Source organism: Odocoileus virginianus, chromosome 8, assembly GCF_023699985.2.
Source record: "Odocoileus virginianus isolate 20LAN1187 ecotype Illinois chromosome 8, Ovbor_1.2, whole genome shotgun sequence".
NCBI classification, from domain to species: Eukaryota; Metazoa; Chordata; class Mammalia; order Artiodactyla; family Cervidae; genus Odocoileus; species Odocoileus virginianus.
The window spans coordinates 10,227,783-10,244,563 of record NC_069681.1 but is presented as its reverse complement, the minus strand read 5'-3'; the positions used below and the strand labels follow the sequence as shown (position 1 = coordinate 10,244,563).

The window sequence follows — 16,781 nt, the reverse complement described above, 5'->3', positions numbered from 1 at the left end:
CACTGATGTTTTGTGGCAAAGCAGTACTATGTGCCCTCACAGCAGAGGATGGGGTACATGGGAGGCAGATTAGCCATCATGTCCAAAGAGAGTGGGGACTCAGCCTTTTGATTTGAATCATTGGACGTGATGTGTAGGAGAGTTCTTGAAGAGAGAGTTGGGGTGATACCTGACTGTGCTGCATCCTGCTGCCCCTGCTTGTTTATGCCTGCCTCAGTTTTCACTTGTCCTGCCCCCTTTGAGTTCGGGGCTACTTTTTTTTGCTCTTGAACACTGAAAGAAAAGGCAACATGAAGTTCTTGCATGTATGAATTTCTAAGATTTTCTGCTTGGGAAACAAGGCAGTGATCATGCTTTCTCAGTACCATTAGTTCTCAAGGGACTCTTGTTACAGTTAGTAAATCAAAGGCCTGCAGCAGTACCCCAGAGACAAGACTCCTGGCTCCAGCAAGTCCCTACCACCCATTAGCTTTAAAATCCTTAACAGGCTTACAGCCTTCCTATGTCTTAGGTCCTTTGTCTGTAAATAATCTATAGGGTCTTAATTAAAAGTCCATGATTCTAAATGAGGAAGCATTTTTGCCTCTTGGAAGCAGCTTCTTTTTTAGCAATGACACTGTTATAACAGAAGTCCAGGTTTTGAAAAGGTTCTAGTACTATTAATAGTTGTGCTTGCATTTTAAAGGATGTGTTATCTAAAGTTTGTTTATCTGTTGCCTAACGATGTGGGATTCAGGATTTTGCTGAGCCACATGGCGTTCCTAATATACATGACTATGTTACACAATGCCTAGTCTAAATACAGTAGGTTTATGGGTGAAGAAGGGAATTTTAAGAAGTGGTTTGGATGGCTTGCCACACAGTACCGCTTCTCTTTTACCATTTTGTGCAATGAAAATTTATGACTCCAGTAAGTTAAAAAACTTCATTTGAGCCTCCTAACTTATTGTCTAGTGTCTCAACTTGGGTATTACTTGGTTCCACTTTCTTTGTAGACTCCGGTTTTCTTCCTCCCTGCCTGCCCCCTCCCCTCCTTCCTGGGTCATGGCTGTACAACCTGGACTCCTAACCACCAAACCACCAGGAAACTCCGGCACTCCCATTTTCAGTTCTCAGATCTTCATCCTGCTCTAGTTATCCTTTTGTTTCTTCAGAACATAACGTTTTTTTCCTCTTAGCATTTGTTCTCTTTTTGGAGGTTTAGTCTTGGAGTACTTTTTTCCCTTAGATTCTCTCTCTTCTGTGTGTGTGTGTGTGTGTTGCTTCAGTCGTGTCCAACTCTTTGCGACCCTGTGGGCTGAATCCCACCAGGCTCCTCTATCCATGGGACTCTCCAGGGTGCCAGTCCCTTCTCCAAGGGATCTTCCCGACCCAGGGATTGAGCCCACATCTCTTACGTGGCAGGCAGGTTCCTTACCACTAGCACCACCTGGGAACCCCCTCTCTTTTCCCAATTTCTGCAATTATTTGCACTTTGATGACTTCCCAGAATTTTACTGTTTTCGAAGGATCTTGAATGGGATAAGCTGCTGCTTTAAATTTTGCTATAAAGGAATCTCTTTAGGTGGCTGTACTAACAGGTTTGAAACATCAGAGTCAGTTTTGGTAATTTGCTGTCATGTGTCCTAACCATTCGGAGTTACTAACTAGCAAGTTCAGTCTTTAACAAAGGCAGTTAGTGACTGCTTTAATAACCTGGTTTCTATATCTTTATTTGGAGTGAAGAAAAAGATTGGTTTGTACTAATAACTATTATAGTTTCACCTGACCCCAGCATTTTCATTCCTTTGATTTGCATTGTTCACTAACTGCAAAGCATCGATTCATCATTACTGTTGTCTTCCTGAGTCTGGAAAAACTTGTATGTTCTTAGCAGGTTAACTATATAGGATAAGGAAGAAAATAATTGACCTGTCCTAAATAAATTGTTCAGATAAGTTTCAAGTGAACATTTAAAATGAAGCTATGTCACTATGCTATTATGAATAGTTTAGATAGATATTTTAATTCAATACTGAAATACTTTTTGGCTCGCCTTTCCTATTTTACCTTTCTCTCCTTCCCAGTTTTCTACACGTCAGATTAGGTCATTGATCTGAGAGAGACATCACTGACCCAGAGCAGTGTTGCCTATGAAACGACCTTCTGGTCTGCCCAGTGAACTTTGATTGTACGGAGACCTTCGCTGTCCAAATTAGAGTGCGTGTTTCTGACTTTTCTCTTACATTTCCAAAACAGGTGAATGTTTCTGGGTGTTCTGTGTGTGTTTCTGTTACTTGAGCTACTTTTTTTGTACCAGCTCGGTATAAAAAGTTTACCTTTACACTCTTGCCTGCTATTTTAGCCCCATGAGAGTATGGATATCTTGATGACCACATCCTCCATCCAAAAAAAATTATATATATATATCTCTCCCCATTATCTCTGCATTGGAGGAACCAAGGGGGAGGAAATACAAAAGCTAAAAGGACAAAATAGTGATTTCTGTGCCAGGAGGGTCCTACGCAGTCTTTATCTTCGCTGCACCATGCGCATGAGGAATCTTAAGTTCCCCGAAACCAGGGATCAAACCAGTTCCCCCTGAAATGGAAGTATTGTGTCTTCACCACTGGAATAGCAGGGAAGACCCCATGTGTAGTTCTAAATAAGAGGGGTTTGTCAGCATTGATCCGTTTTCTTTTGACTCCAACAGTGCATATTTGCTTGTAAAATCGTCTTACACATACCAAAAGATTTTACTTTGGCAACATTTGGGAACTTGTGGGTAAATTGGAAATAGTGATTTACTCAAAAGGGTAACTGTTGGGGACTACAATTAGATTTGCTTCTGAAATGAATTTAACTCTTAGCCTTTCTTCCTCCCTCAGTAAACTTATCCCCCCAAGTCAGCTAAAATCGTACACATTGCTAACCCGTGAGGACAGTAGCAGTGGTAGCTGTTTGGTACTAGGGCTTTTCATGGGCCAGGTGTGTTCTGTCTATACGACCTTGTTTGTAACAGTCTTGTGAAGTAGCGATGCCATCCTATCAGATCAGAGAAACCAGGCCCAAGTTAAGTTCTTTGCCTAGTTCACACCACTGATAAGCGGTGGAGCTGGAATTTGAACTGAGCAAGGCCCATCAGACTTCATTCAGTTCCCATGCTTTTTACAACTGAATGAATTGGGTGACTGAGTGATTTTTATTAATGCATCAAATGTCTGACAGTGAAGCAGAGAATGTGCAAGTTGAAGTTTTAAATTCTTATACATGGGCTGGGAAGTATATTTCTTAAAGATCAGAATATTATCATCAGTTTCTTAAGTCCTGTTACTAGGAGTCTAGATCTCTTGCCCTTTGTAGAGGTAATTACAAGCAAGTGGTCCTCACTTGTGTGGAAGATTTTGATTTTCTCAAATGCAGATAATTACAGAGAAACAAGATATGCTTACAACTGTATGGTTGAAAGACTAGCACATTATTCCTGACATATTCTTGTTCATTAAACTTGGGAGCTCACACTAGTTTTCCTTGTTCAAATGCTAAAATTGCTTTAAGGTTTTTCTCCTACCTAGTTAGATGTATTAGGATCAGTGAATCCCTGATTTTTTCAGTAAAATTGGAATGATTCAGATTTAGTCCATTTGTTCCAATCATGTTAGCCTTTTATGTATGTTCTGAATTTTGGCTTGTCTGGAATCTTCCAAATGTTACCTTTGATGTGCTTTGATTTTTTTTAACTCTTACATATGCACTGAGACTTCTCATACACATCTCACTGACTTTATTTTCTCTTACAAGGTTCAGTTATAAAAAAGATGTTTCAAAACAGTATTGTTGGCCCCAAAATGATTTTTTTAAATTAAGTTTAGTAAGTATAAAATAGCCACCAAAGAATGAGCTCTTTAAGTAACCTATCAAAATAAACATTGACACTTGTTATTTATGGTTAAGTAAATTTATGTTTTCTTCTGTTAGACTTCAAGGCTGGTATGTTTTTAGTAAAATGCTCACGAGTGTGAAACCCCTCACATCTGCCATTTCTGCAACAGCAGCTCCCCGACAGCTGCTGAAGCTCTGATGTTCAGTAGAAGGAAGCTCGAGCTGTCTGCTGGGTGGGGGCCAGCTCCCCGCATTCCCCACTCCCGTGTGTTTCACCTGAGGGGCGGGAATCTGCACTCATCTTTCAAATCTGAGATCCCCAAATCTGCTGTGTTCGTTGATCTTTTTCCACTTGTCAACAGCCCCTTTTCGAATTCCTCTTCAGTAATTTTGCCTTTTTTAAGCTTTTTCAAGAGCTTTGTGTCATTCAGAAGTTCCTGCATGTCTTCATGGAGGAAAATAGGAGTGAAATAGTCTTCAGTGCTCATAGATGGTCATTTGCAACTACACTGCTCCACAGTACAACTGTGAAAGCCCTAAACAACAGTAAACTATTATACATTCTGTGTGCTGGTGCTCCGTCAAGTGCATTAAGTGGCAGTACTGCATGGTGGTTCAGTGCATGGCCTCTGAAGACCGCCTGCTTGAGATCAGTCCTGGCTACCCTGTGTACCTGCTGTGTGACAGCGGGCCAGTGCCTCATCTGTGCACCCCAGTCTTCCTGTGTATGAAACTGGGCTGATACCCACCTCGTGGGCTTTGATGGGTTGAAGGCGTTAATTCTACAACTGTTTATCCTAGTCCAGATGGTTCTAAAAACTAAACTTGTGTGTGTGTGACTCAGTGGTTAAAAATAAAGTCTAAACTTACAATATGAATAGTCATATATTTTGCTGCAGAAATATTCATTTGTTCACAGAATGCTAATGCTACTGCAGATCCTGCTGAGGTTATTACAGAATACATAATATATCCATATTACATTCTAAAATTCTGAATTCACAAACACATCTGGCCCCAAAGTACTTGAATCAGGTTATATATACTTATATATGTAAAGTGCAGAGAGCAGTTGCTTAATGTTGTGGATAACATCAGTATCTTACATGCATTTAGGCTGAGAGGTTTAAATACTATATAGAAATCCTTTCTAAGTTCAGTCCTTCAAGATTCAGGATTCTGTCTGAAGAAGGTGTATCAGCTAGTTAAAAATGATTACTGTAATTAAAAAAAATTAAAGCAAGAGCATAAAAGTTGACCGAAAAACTTTTATTTAATTAAGCAGAGCTTAAATATGCATGTGTTGTCAGCACTACTTTAAAAAGAATCATAAAGTATGGCCAGAATATACAAACTATGTGTAGACTGTTAAGGGACTTCCTTTGAGAAGTTCTTTGATTTTAATTCCATTTTAATTTAAATCTCAAGACAGAATAAAACTATTAGGACTTATCAAAGCAAGTTGCAAGATCACAGCACTTGGAACCCACAGATTCTGTCCTGTTATTTTCATCTGTGTACAGAGGCTGACAGTTGCTTTTTGCAAGAGTTAGTTCATTGGTCTGTTCCCTCTATCCCCTGCTCCCTGCCCCTCAGACGGTCAGGAGCAGAGTGTGCAGTAGCTTGTATATACACTGTATATCAACTATAGACTCAAGTTCAGGGGGCTTCTCTCTCTCAGCTGCCACTTTTTGTCAGTCATTTGTATTCTGGCATTGACCTTTTCTGTGACCCATTTTACTGTAGATGAACACTTTGCTAATTTAGCTGGTTTAATGTAGTGCCTATGAAATATGCTAAGAAATTGAATGTATTTACTTGGAATTACTACTTAACTGTTTTGCTGTTTTATTAGCTGCAAAATGATCAGTTTCTTTCATTTTGACTACAGCAGCGGTAACTTACAGCAGAAAGGATACTAAGACATGAATCTGAAATCTTAAAATCCCCATTTTGATGTTCACAATGGTGTTTTGAGGACAGTGACTTAACCCTTTTGAACTTTTTTTTGCCCTGGATGCTAATTACCTGTCAGGGTGGTGAAGGCTTAGTTGTCCTGACTCAAAAGTATGTGGCCAACAAATGTCAGTTAAGTAGGAAGACCTGGATTTTTTTTTTCCCCCTCAGTGCTGTTGAGTATTGGAATTACTAAAAAAAAGGTAACAAATCTGTTACCTGTGCTGTTCAAGGGCTTTTGTAATTCAGCCTCAGCTATAAATGTATAAATTTTTTCAGTTGTATCTCTCACTTCTTCACAGGTGTACCTAAGATCCAGACACACAGGAATAGCCTAGGGGTTTGCATATGTTTATCTAAAGGGCCATGTAATGAATATTTTAGACTTTGTGTGCCACGTAAAGCTGCTTCTTGTTTTAGCTTGCAGACTTCTGTCTCTCAATGTCCGATGGGTTTTTACCCCTTCCACCCAACCTGGAAAGCCTATTTCCTGCTGTTGTGTCAAAACTAAGCTCCCATGCCGCCTCCAGGAAAGCTGTGTAATCTTGTGCCGCTCCGTCCACCACTGACTTTGCAGCAGTCCGATCGGGGTATTTACTTATGGTTGAGGCACCTGTTAGATGGAGCAAATCTAAACCACAGTGTCATGTGAACATGTTTGAGAGTTTGATCTGTCTTTTATCAAGTCACGACAGTTGACTCATTTCTTTGCTCGTGTGACTGAGCGTCTTTGGGGAGGGTGGCGCGGGCTGGCTTCCAGCCTTGTATCTGCAGTACTTCCCTGGTGCGTAGAGAGGAAGCCTTCACAATTTGGTGAATGGTCTTCATGTTGCACGCTGCAGAGAGAAATGTCCTTATTTTCTTCTCTTCATTCTTTGTGTCCTCAGTTAGAATACTCTTGTGAAGTCACCCATTCCACACCCCCTCATTCACTGCCAGCTGTGATGTGGCAGTGTCTCGTTGATGTCTTTTTAAGGCACCTCCCAGAGTTTCACTGGTTTTGGGGTTAGTTGGGTGGTATCTGTTCTACCCTATGTGTCCTACCTCATTATTCACTTACTTTTGGATCTTTGATGCAGAGCATAATGCCTTTCACATAGTTGATATCCAAGTGTTGGAACTGTTATTTTACACCAGACTAAATAGTTTTAAAAAATTGTACTTTGTTTCTAATATCTGACCTTGATATTATTTATTCATCTGCATATAAAATAGTGATTTTTAAAACAGATGATTAACCTCTGGTCATGAGAACTAAATCTGATTTGTTCTTTGGTTATCTTCATCGCTGGAGGGAATAGCAATTATGTAACTAATCAAAAATCATGTGATATTCAAGTATTTTTGTGATTGATTTAATTTTTAGTTTCCTTTTATTCTCCCCTCAGTGTTTTAAAGCCAAAATATGTGGATTTCCTAAAAGAATGGACTGACATTTACTTTCTTATTAGGTTAATTATTCTTTGAGAAGAAATTTTGAGCCCAAGAAAATGAGAGTAAAAGAGGCCAGAGTTTTACGAATCCAGAATTTGTGTGGAGATATGCACAGTTCTGGAAACCAAGAGTGAATCAGGCAGTTTCACTTATAAGCATACCAGCTTCTGGAGCTGAAAAGTTGAACTGCTTAGTAGTACATTTTTTTTGGAAAACCCCCAAAGAAATGCTGAGATTCTGAATACTATACGAACCGCTTTGGTGAGAGTTGCATACTTTATTTTTGTAAACAATAATATGTTTGTGGTCTTTCTGTCAAAAGCCATACTTTTTTTTCTTGGAGTGGGTTTTCGCTTTAATATATGTAATAGAATAATATATGGAGTAATATAAGTGAAAAATGGATGTTCATGGCCTCGTACCCATTCTGATTAATGTTGAAGGCCAGGTATGTGCCAGACCCTGTTTCCAAACCAGGGGGATGCACTGGTGAATGAATTCTCTGCATTTATGGAGCCTAGCTCATGGGGGGAAATAGGCTGAGTGTATGTTAATGATGTTAACTAGATGCTTAGGGAGAAAACTGCATATGCAGAGAGGACAATCGGTGGTTGAAACTTGATGTAGGAGCCCAGTTGAGAACTCAGAGCAGGTGATGCCTCGATACAGACTTGAAGGAAGTGGAGGGAGCTGTGGAGATGCTTGAGACCCAGCACCGCCAGCAGCAGGAGCAGCGGCTGCTGGGGAGGCGGCAGGGCCGGGGCGGAGTGAGTGAGGGGAGACTGGGTGGGTGGAGGTGGTGGGGGCCTCCGTCCCCTAGGGCCTTGCGGACGGTCCTGGTGAGGCGATGGTAGCTGATGCCAGGGCTCGCGCCCGCTTAATGTAAGCCCTGCTGTTCTCAGTGCTGTCACAGTGTATGTCTTCAGTTTTCATTAAATGTACGTGCAGTTGAATCAAATGTAGTTTATAAATCTAACAGGGATTGCAGTGGAGTTTTACTCTGAACACCTGATGATGTGAATGGATTTGAGTTACAGTTTATGACAGTGGGTGTATGTGAAATCCTTAGGTTCAGTATTTTATTGAAATATTTATTTCTGTTCTTTTCACATTACAGGTGATATTACATTTTAGTTTAATCTTTGTTTAGCAAAGCTATTTCCTGTTCTGGAATCTAAATATAGAAGACTAGATATTGAGGCAAAATTGGGTTAATTAGAACAACTGATTATGAACAGAAACTTAATAAGTGTGCTATAGGATTAGATGTGTAGTAGAATTGTCAAAGTCAGATCAGCAGGCATGTTGTTATGCGCCATCTGGCAAGGCTAGAAGCAGTCTTGGTACCTATACTCCCTTAAACATGTATTTGCATGCATTCCTTGTCAATGTGAGACAAAACAAAAATCAGAATTTTAGATCCAGAATGAATCTTAAACACTGACTACTCTAAATCTTTGGTTTTACAAAGGAATTTTTCCCCAGACACACTCATATACTTTTTTCTTCGTAAGCATTCTTTCACTTACACAGGTAGAATTTAACTTAAATAAAACTTATGCTATTTACCTCAGTCTTGATCTGATCTTCTGACAATTGTCCCAAATGCCAGGCAGCTAAAAATTACAGCGTTGGGAAGGTATTCTGTATAAGCTTGAGGGTGAATGACCTTTGCCTGGGAAGCTTGTTTTTTAAAATGTAGGCTTTCACTGCTTTCCCCCTGAGATTTGAATCAGTAGCTTGGATAGGGCCCAGTGAATCTGTTTATTGTGACCTGGTGACTTCGAAGTATGTGACCAGGGACCTTACCCTTAAATAAGTGATTTCATGGAGTAAAGGATTAAAAAGTGATGTTACTAGTGCTAATCATCTCTGAAGTCTTATTTCCAAGAAATTACAGAGACAGGTTGAAAAGCTACTTGGAATCTTGTTCCTTGAAGAATCTGTTTCCCTCTTAACGTAGATGTGAGGCGGAGGAGAGGTGCTCAGTGATTGTTTTCGTTCCTCTGTCAACAGAACCTTAAGGTCATTATGATACAAGTCATTGAATCCAGGTAACCATGTGGTGGTGCACATGGTGAAAACCTTTTTCAACCAAGTGAAGCAAATTGAGACCATTTGGACAATGTGCTATGTATCGTTGCTAAGATATTATTAAAATTGAGCAGAGAATACTAGAATAGTCAGTGCCCATGGAGTATATATGGAATATCAGAGTATTGGTTTAGATAAGGCAGCTTCTTTAGCAACTGGAATATTCTCAGATGTTGTATGATTACACATAGGTGCTAAATGAATGAAAAATTATAATGCTGGTTGATTAAGTCAAGTCAAGTGTGTGTTTAGGAGAGCTTTCTGGAGTGGAGCTCTTTTTCACTTTGTAGTTTTAGAGTTTCCTTAGTACCTTCTAGGCAGGAGTATGGTTTTAATGAAAAAGAAAATGCTTGCCTTTAAAAGCATAATTTCCTGCTGAGAAAAAGTTTATGCTGGATAAGTTTATTCCAGGTCTTTGACTATGTCAGTATAAAGTAAATCCGTTATAAAAAAGATGGATAATGGCCTATGTTAATAAATAGGCCGTTGAAAAGAAAATTTTTGGTAAATAATCCACACCTCGGGAAGCTGAAGAACAGGAAGCTAAGGAAATCATGTTTTAAAAAAAAATTGCGAGTAAATGTGTAAATATAATGCTAGTTTTAAGAAAAAGTGTATAGACAGTATTTCTCCCAGACTATCTCATTGCTATTAAGATTTTTGCAGCTGTGTTACAGAGGAGAAAAAGGAGATTGACTCAATTGCAGAAATTTGATATGAAGAGAATTTTTGCACAGGAGCAAGTGCAGAAAGAACAGAAATGTGACATGTGACATCTGTAAAGTTACTAGTGAAGTCATGGAAGGGACTTACAGTGGGGTGTACTTCTTAAATGGGTTTTAATAATTTGGTGTTTAACCTTGGCACTTATTTATAGCTTTGTTACGGATCTTTATCAATCTATGGTAATAACATAGATCCTGATAAAGACTGACTCTTGTATGTTTGATCTAAAAACTATTAAGACATGGTAAAGGTTCAGTAAACCAAAACACCTGAGAAAAAAGCGTTAGCTGTTTGCTAGGTTAAGTTCTATCAAGACATGCGTAAATGTATAGATAGATGTACTTACCTTTACACAGTAAGTACCTAAAAATTGTATGTAAATTGATTACTTTTGAATGTAAGCATTTTAAATAAAATCTGTGGTTGAGTCCCTTTATTGTTAAAAGTCAGTCAACACTAACTTAAACCAGTTCTATAAATTTGATTCTAACATACTGGGCTTTTTCAAAGTGAAACCTGTATATGCATATAAAATATGAGCATGCATATATGTACAAAAGCCCTTAAAAGGAATTCAGCTTTCTTTTATAAACAGCAAAACTCACTCTGCCTGTGAAACATTTTTGCTAAAGTTTGCATAGTTGACTCAAATTTGCACCTTTCTGTTTGCATATGCTACTGGGGCTATCTGCATGTAGAGTTTTGTTGACTCCCTCCTTCCCCTCAATAAGTCAGTTAACTTAAGAGAAAATGTGACATTTCTATAAAATAAATGTACATAAAACAAATCATCATATTCAGCTTATGCAGAAGTAAAAATTATTCCACTCACACAAGGAATTTCTACTTTGTAAAAATGTAGCTTGTATTTCGGACTGTAATAAAATCTGGTATAAGAACAACTGTTGAGTGGGTTAAGTGATTATTCTGAATATATTTGCTTTTTTAGTGTCAACAGTTATTTGAGGTGATGGTGGGAAGGAGGTTTAAGGATGAGGTTAAGCAAGTTTTTAACATTGCAGAGGAAGTTTGTTCAATGAGACATGTTAATGGGACGTTAGTCATTTACTGAAACCCAGCAGTACTGTTTCTTCATTTTCTCTGCTGACACAGCAGCACCTATCACATCTAAGACTGCTGAGTCAAGATAGGACTTGAGGACCTTGAAAATGAACCTGTGGTGTCCATGCGGATTGGTCTACCTCAGCACTGAGGATTAGCTGAAGGAGAAGTCGAGATTCAGCACTGCAAACTGGGCAGCATTTGCAGCTTTTGGACCGACCAGGTCAGAGGTCCCTTAGGGATTAGGAGCAGTTTGTGAAAAGTTTGTATTCTGCAGTGTCCTCTCTCCCCTAACCAAATAGTCGTCTTTGTACACTCGATCTCTTTCAAAGTAGACCTTTAGTTTTTTCTGTTGAAAAATTTGAGTTGTCATTCTTGCATTTAACCAATTTTGACTTTTCCCTCTGGTCTTAAAAAGCCCAAAGCTTTGGCTCAGATGGTAAAGAATCTGCCTGTAAGTGGAAGACCTGGTCTTGATCCCTGGGTCAGGAAAATCCCCTGGAAGAGGGCATGGCAACCCACTCCAGTGTTCTTGCCTGGAGAATCCCATGGACAGAGGAGTCTGACGGGCTACAGTCCATGGGGTCACCAAGTTGGACACAACCAAGCAACTACACTTTGTTTGCTTTTTTTTTGTCCTTAAAACATCCATTTCTCCCTTGCTATGTTGACTTCCTTAGGTGTTGAGTGACTCTAATAACAGCTTAATCCTATTAAGTAAATATCCACCTATATTTCATTTACTTGTGGTGCTTTGAAGAGGGCGCATGTTTTCAAGAGGCAGCCTGCCTTCCCTCATGACCCGCTCTCCTCCTCGCTAAGCCTAGCACCCTTCACTTCTCACGTGGAAAGCTTCCAAGGGGCTCTGTGTAAAGTGGAAATGACCAGCCCCCTCCTTGCCCAAAACCTTTCATTGGTTTTCTTTTCCTTCTGTGCCTGTGTGTTCAGTAGCTAAGTCGTGTCCGACTCGGTGACTCTGGACTGAAGCCCTCCAGGCTCCTCTGTCCATGGGATTTTCCGGGCAGGAGTACTGGGGTGGCTTGCCATGTCCTCCTGGTCCTTCTTCACCCAGTAAACTCATGGAGTGTTACTTGGCGCTTCTGCCTGTTCCCATCCTGACACGCCTGCCTCCGCCTGAATGCTCCGTTTCCCTGCTTAACCGCACAGCCTCACGCCTACCCGAACTGTCCCCTCCGCCCGGACGGCCCTCTGTCACCGCCTGCCCGGCTCCTGCTCATCCTCGAAGACCCACCGAAGGCCTTCCCTTCCCAGAAGCCCAGTGCTCGCACGTCTTATCAAGGCCTTCGGTGTACTGACGCCGTCATCTGCCTCATGAGGCCGCAAGCACGTCTGGGGTGGGATCACCGACTCCGTCTTTCTTCCTCTCTTGTCTTCAGAGGCAAGTCCATACAGGCTGCTGGGTGATGAGGTGGGAGGTGGTGTGCAGAGCCACGGGCACTGGTTGCTTCGTAGAGGGGCCGCCATTTTGAAAGTGTAAAATTTGTGGCTGCGGGAAGTTGCTGTTGTCTGAACAGCATGACCATACATGTCAGTGTGTGTCTTTCCTTCATCCCTTTTTTCTCCAAAGGCCTAACTTGCTGTTGATCCCGTTTAATGTAGGTATATGAGTGTTCATCTGATAACCAAGTTTGAGAACTAGATGTACATAGTAAGGTGTCTTTAGACTATGGGACTGTCGTGGTATCACAGTCTTCATCTCTCTGAATCTTTGTGTTGTTTTGGAAAACCTTTCTTTAGGAAGGTTTTTAATCTTTTAAAACTGAGAGTCAAAACTAAAATGTCAAAAATAAGAAATAGCTGTTCATCTTCCTGATCTAATACCTCAATTTTTAAAGACAGACCTTGGTCCTGAGGTTCTTTGTGTCTTTATAAATAAGCCATTCCTCCTCAGCCGTGTCTATCAGACAGCGCTGCCCGCCGTGTTACTAGGAGAGTAACTCACTGGTAATTGAACTATGTCAGCAACCCAGCGTGTACTACAAAGGTAGAAATCATTATGCTGCTTCAAGCCCGAAGACCACCTAACGGAAAGCAGATTGAAAGGGATGTGAAGACCTGGTTTTCAGAATGTCAGTGAAAGTGCTTCCCCACAAGTCTGATTAACCTTGGACTGCACTCTTCTTTATCCTAGTGCTCTTTTCTTGGCCCGACTCTTAACAGGGTGGCCTCCTATTACCAGTTTCCCGTGAGCTGCCACCTTCAGCGTTGTTTACTCTCAGGTAGATTGCATTAGCTATCTCATTTTCCCTTCTTTGTCTCATTTTTATCTGGGAATTCTGGGGGCACATTTGCAAGAGGAGAAAAGAACAATAAAGATTAAGAACAACTGAGGAATTCTGAGCAAATAACAACAGAAGACAATCGTTTTAGTGACTTGATTTAAAAGGAACTCAAGTGTACAGTTGAGATCTTTGACATATTGTAAGTAATTTTTCATGATTATTTCAGAATAGCTTGGTAAGGAAGGCTTAAAAGCAGACCTTCCTGGCAAAGAAAAGCAAAAAAAAAAAAAAAAGCAAGTAATAAAAGGATTATTATGATATTTTAGACTTAAAACTACCCTCTCAGTATGTTTGCAATTCTGAATAAAGTTCTGTAAAGCAGTTGAAAAGTATTCTGTTCAGTGTCTCGAATAACATTGCTCAGATGGAACATAAGATACTTTATGGTCCCTTTAGCTTCAAGATGCCCCAAGCTTTAGCTGTCTCTGGAGTTTGACTTCTTCACAGCACCTGCTCCCTGAAGTGCTTTCACACCATGCCCAGGATGCGGGCCACCCACCAGCTACAAGGCATGATAACTCTGCAGGCTGAACGGCAGCCCTGGTAGTTATAAGGCCACGGGTAATAGCCCCCCAGGGGCTCACAGATCTTCTGGCAGTGGGTGTAGCTCCTCCTGCATTCTATACAGCAGATTCCTTCATGATCCAGTCTGGGGTCGAATGTCATGCTTTCTCCTTCCTGCTGCTGTGAAATAAAAAGAGAATTACTTGTGTTTCCTTTATAAGGAGACGTTTATAGCACGCACATTATTTTAAAATAAGGTCTTAAATGTCTTAGTGGTACCAGCAATCACTGTTTTCCGTAATGCGCTTTCAATCTTTAAAACCTTATCATTCAGAAACCCTTCTAACATGAGGGAACTTCCACCCTGCGTGATCGGTTGCTTACAGGAAGGTTTTTTTTTTTTTATGTTATGGTGAAGTTTCTCCATTCTCAGGTAGCACTAGTGGTAAAGAACCCACCTGCCAATGCAGGAGACAAAAGAGATGGGCTCCATCCCTGGGTCAGGAAGATCTGGAGGAGGGCATGGCAACCCACTCCAGTCTTCTTGCCTGGAGAGTCCCATGGACAGAGGAGCCTGGCGGGCTCCAGTCCATGGCGTTGCAGAGTCAGACACGACTCCGCACACAGGCAGGAGGGGTCAGCAAGGCTCCCGGCTGAGGCATTCCTCACCTGAGGGGTCAACGGAAGTTTATTAGGAGTAAAAAGTAGGCAGGAATCTCTGGTTATTGAGAGATTTCTGAGATACTTCCTTAAAGGGATAAGGGAAGGGCGGAAGTCGTAGGGAAGATGTTCCTGCTTGCAAGCTCAACACTTAGGGAGAAACTGCTATGTGGAAGCTTTTCAGGGACACGGATCCCTGAAGTCTGGAAGTAGGGCACAGTCACATCCTATCCACCTCCTGTAAAGGGGCTGAAGCCCTCCCCTAGACCCAGGTGCAGGGAGGCCAGCTGCCTGGAGAATAAATTAACTTTTCTATTTGTCTATTCACATTTTATTCCTTTATTGTTCTTTGAGCTTTAGCAATGAAGTACTGTGGCATCCTGAATTTTCTAGTAAGCCTTGGGTTAACTTCAAAAATACTTCTTGCTCTACGTCTTTTTAAAATATAAATATTGGTCTAAAACGACAAACCAGAAGATAATTTGCAACACATGAAACAACAAGGGACCGAGCAGGCTGCATAGAAAAGAACACGTGTAGATGGCCTCTCCGTGTGTGAAGAGATGCTCAGCCTCACAGATAGTCAGAGACTGGCCGAGACGGGGGACACGGTCTTACACCCAAGGCTATTTAAAAAGTTGAATGATAAATGAGGCCTCGCATTACCATTTGAAGACTTGCAGCTGCTGTAATTCCCTGGAAGGCAATTTAGTGTCCTCCATTACAATGTAAAATTCCCATCTACTGTGACCCAGTAAACCTGCATGCGTCAGTACCTGTGCTAAAAGTGAAAGTGTTAGTCACTCAGTCATGCCTGACTCTGCGGCTCCATGCACTGTAGCCTGGTGGGCCTCTGTCCATGGGTTTCCCCAGGCAAGAACACTGGAGTGGGTTCCCTCCTCCAGGGGATCTTCCCAATCCAGGGATCGAACCCAGCTCTCCCTCATTGCAGGCAGATTCTTTACCGTCTTGACGGGAGATGCCCAGGAAAAATGAGTAACTTCAAGGCGGCATAAAATTCAGGGTTAAATATTATCTGAATGGGAAAGGATCGGGGAGATGTCGATCTCTTATGGCAGGGTCAGTGACTTCTAGGAGAGATAAGTGGACCCTTAGAAGAACACATTGGAGGTATGATAGTTTGTGATGAAGTTGTCTGAGTGTGGTGCTGACTTCCAGTCTCGTCCTGGGATGAATCCATCTTCCCTGGTTAATGAATTAATGAAACTCCTGGGGAGGGGATTTATGACAATAGAATTCCTTCTGGAGGATCTGTCTTTAGGCAGATACGGGGAGTTCAGGGAAAGCCTCTCTTGGCACTTGCAGTTTTTTAAATACCTACAGCACAGAGCCACCAGGAAGGGCTTTTCTGGTGGCTCGGCTGGTAAAGAACCCGCCTGCAATCAGGAGACCTGGTTTGATGCCTGGGTTGGGAAGATCCCCCGGAGGAGGGCATGGCAACCCACTCCAGTATTCTTGCCTGGAGAATTCCATGGACTGAGGAGCCTGGTGGGCTACAGTCCATGGAGTCGCAGAGTCGGACACGACTGAGCGACTAAAGCACAGCGCTGGGGAAGTCCCATTTGTGCTGAAGATGCACTCCCTTCGTGTACAAGAAGTGTGGGTGAGACTACATGGAGCACGTGAGCACTTCCTGTGTGCCGGGCACTCTGCTAACAGCCTCAGCTGCTCTCCCTCACGTCTTTCCCAGACCCTGCGCAGGCTGTCCTAGGTGCAGCCTGCTAATGGTATTGGAGGAAATAATTTACATGCCCACCAAAGCAGAACTGTTTCAATTTCTATACATTTATCCACACAATGGACTGAAAGGTCACCATTAAAATGAATGAGGTGGATCCATATAGGAGATAGAGTAGAATTCCTAACATACTGTATTGTAACTGGAGAGACAGCAAAGTAAGGAAGTTGTGTATGCTCTTTTGTGTTAAAAATGTGTGTGTGTGTGTGTGTGTGTACACACTTATGCAGAGGAAGTGGGCAAACAGCCATTGTTGATAGACTGCTCGGAGGAGGGTGTCTGGTAGAAGGTAAACTCACTTTTCATTGTATACATTAAAAAAAAATGCATGGATTTTTTTCTAACTAGTTAAAATACTAGTTTATTAGTTTATTATTTAACTAGTTAAAACACTAGTTACACATACGTACTTATTTTTCTGA

At 41.4% G+C, this 16,781-nt stretch overlaps 1 protein-coding gene across 2 annotated transcripts in view; it reads right to left on the bottom strand.

Annotated features, from left to right (window-relative positions):
• Positions 1 to 13,518: 13,518 nt before the first annotated feature.
• Positions 13,519 to 16,781, bottom strand: part of CNMD (chondromodulin) — a 29,644-nt gene continuing 26,381 nt past the window's right edge. The window contains exon 7 of one of the 2 annotated variants that reach the window (XM_070471172.1): positions 13,519 to 14,117. In XM_070471172.1, coding sequence (XP_070327273.1) covers positions 13,905 to 14,117 — 213 coding nt within the window. In that variant the 3' untranslated portion in view covers positions 13,519 to 13,904. Of the gene's footprint in view, positions 14,121 to 16,781 lie in introns of both variants that reach the window. The other variant, XM_070471171.1, reaches the window with a different exon arrangement.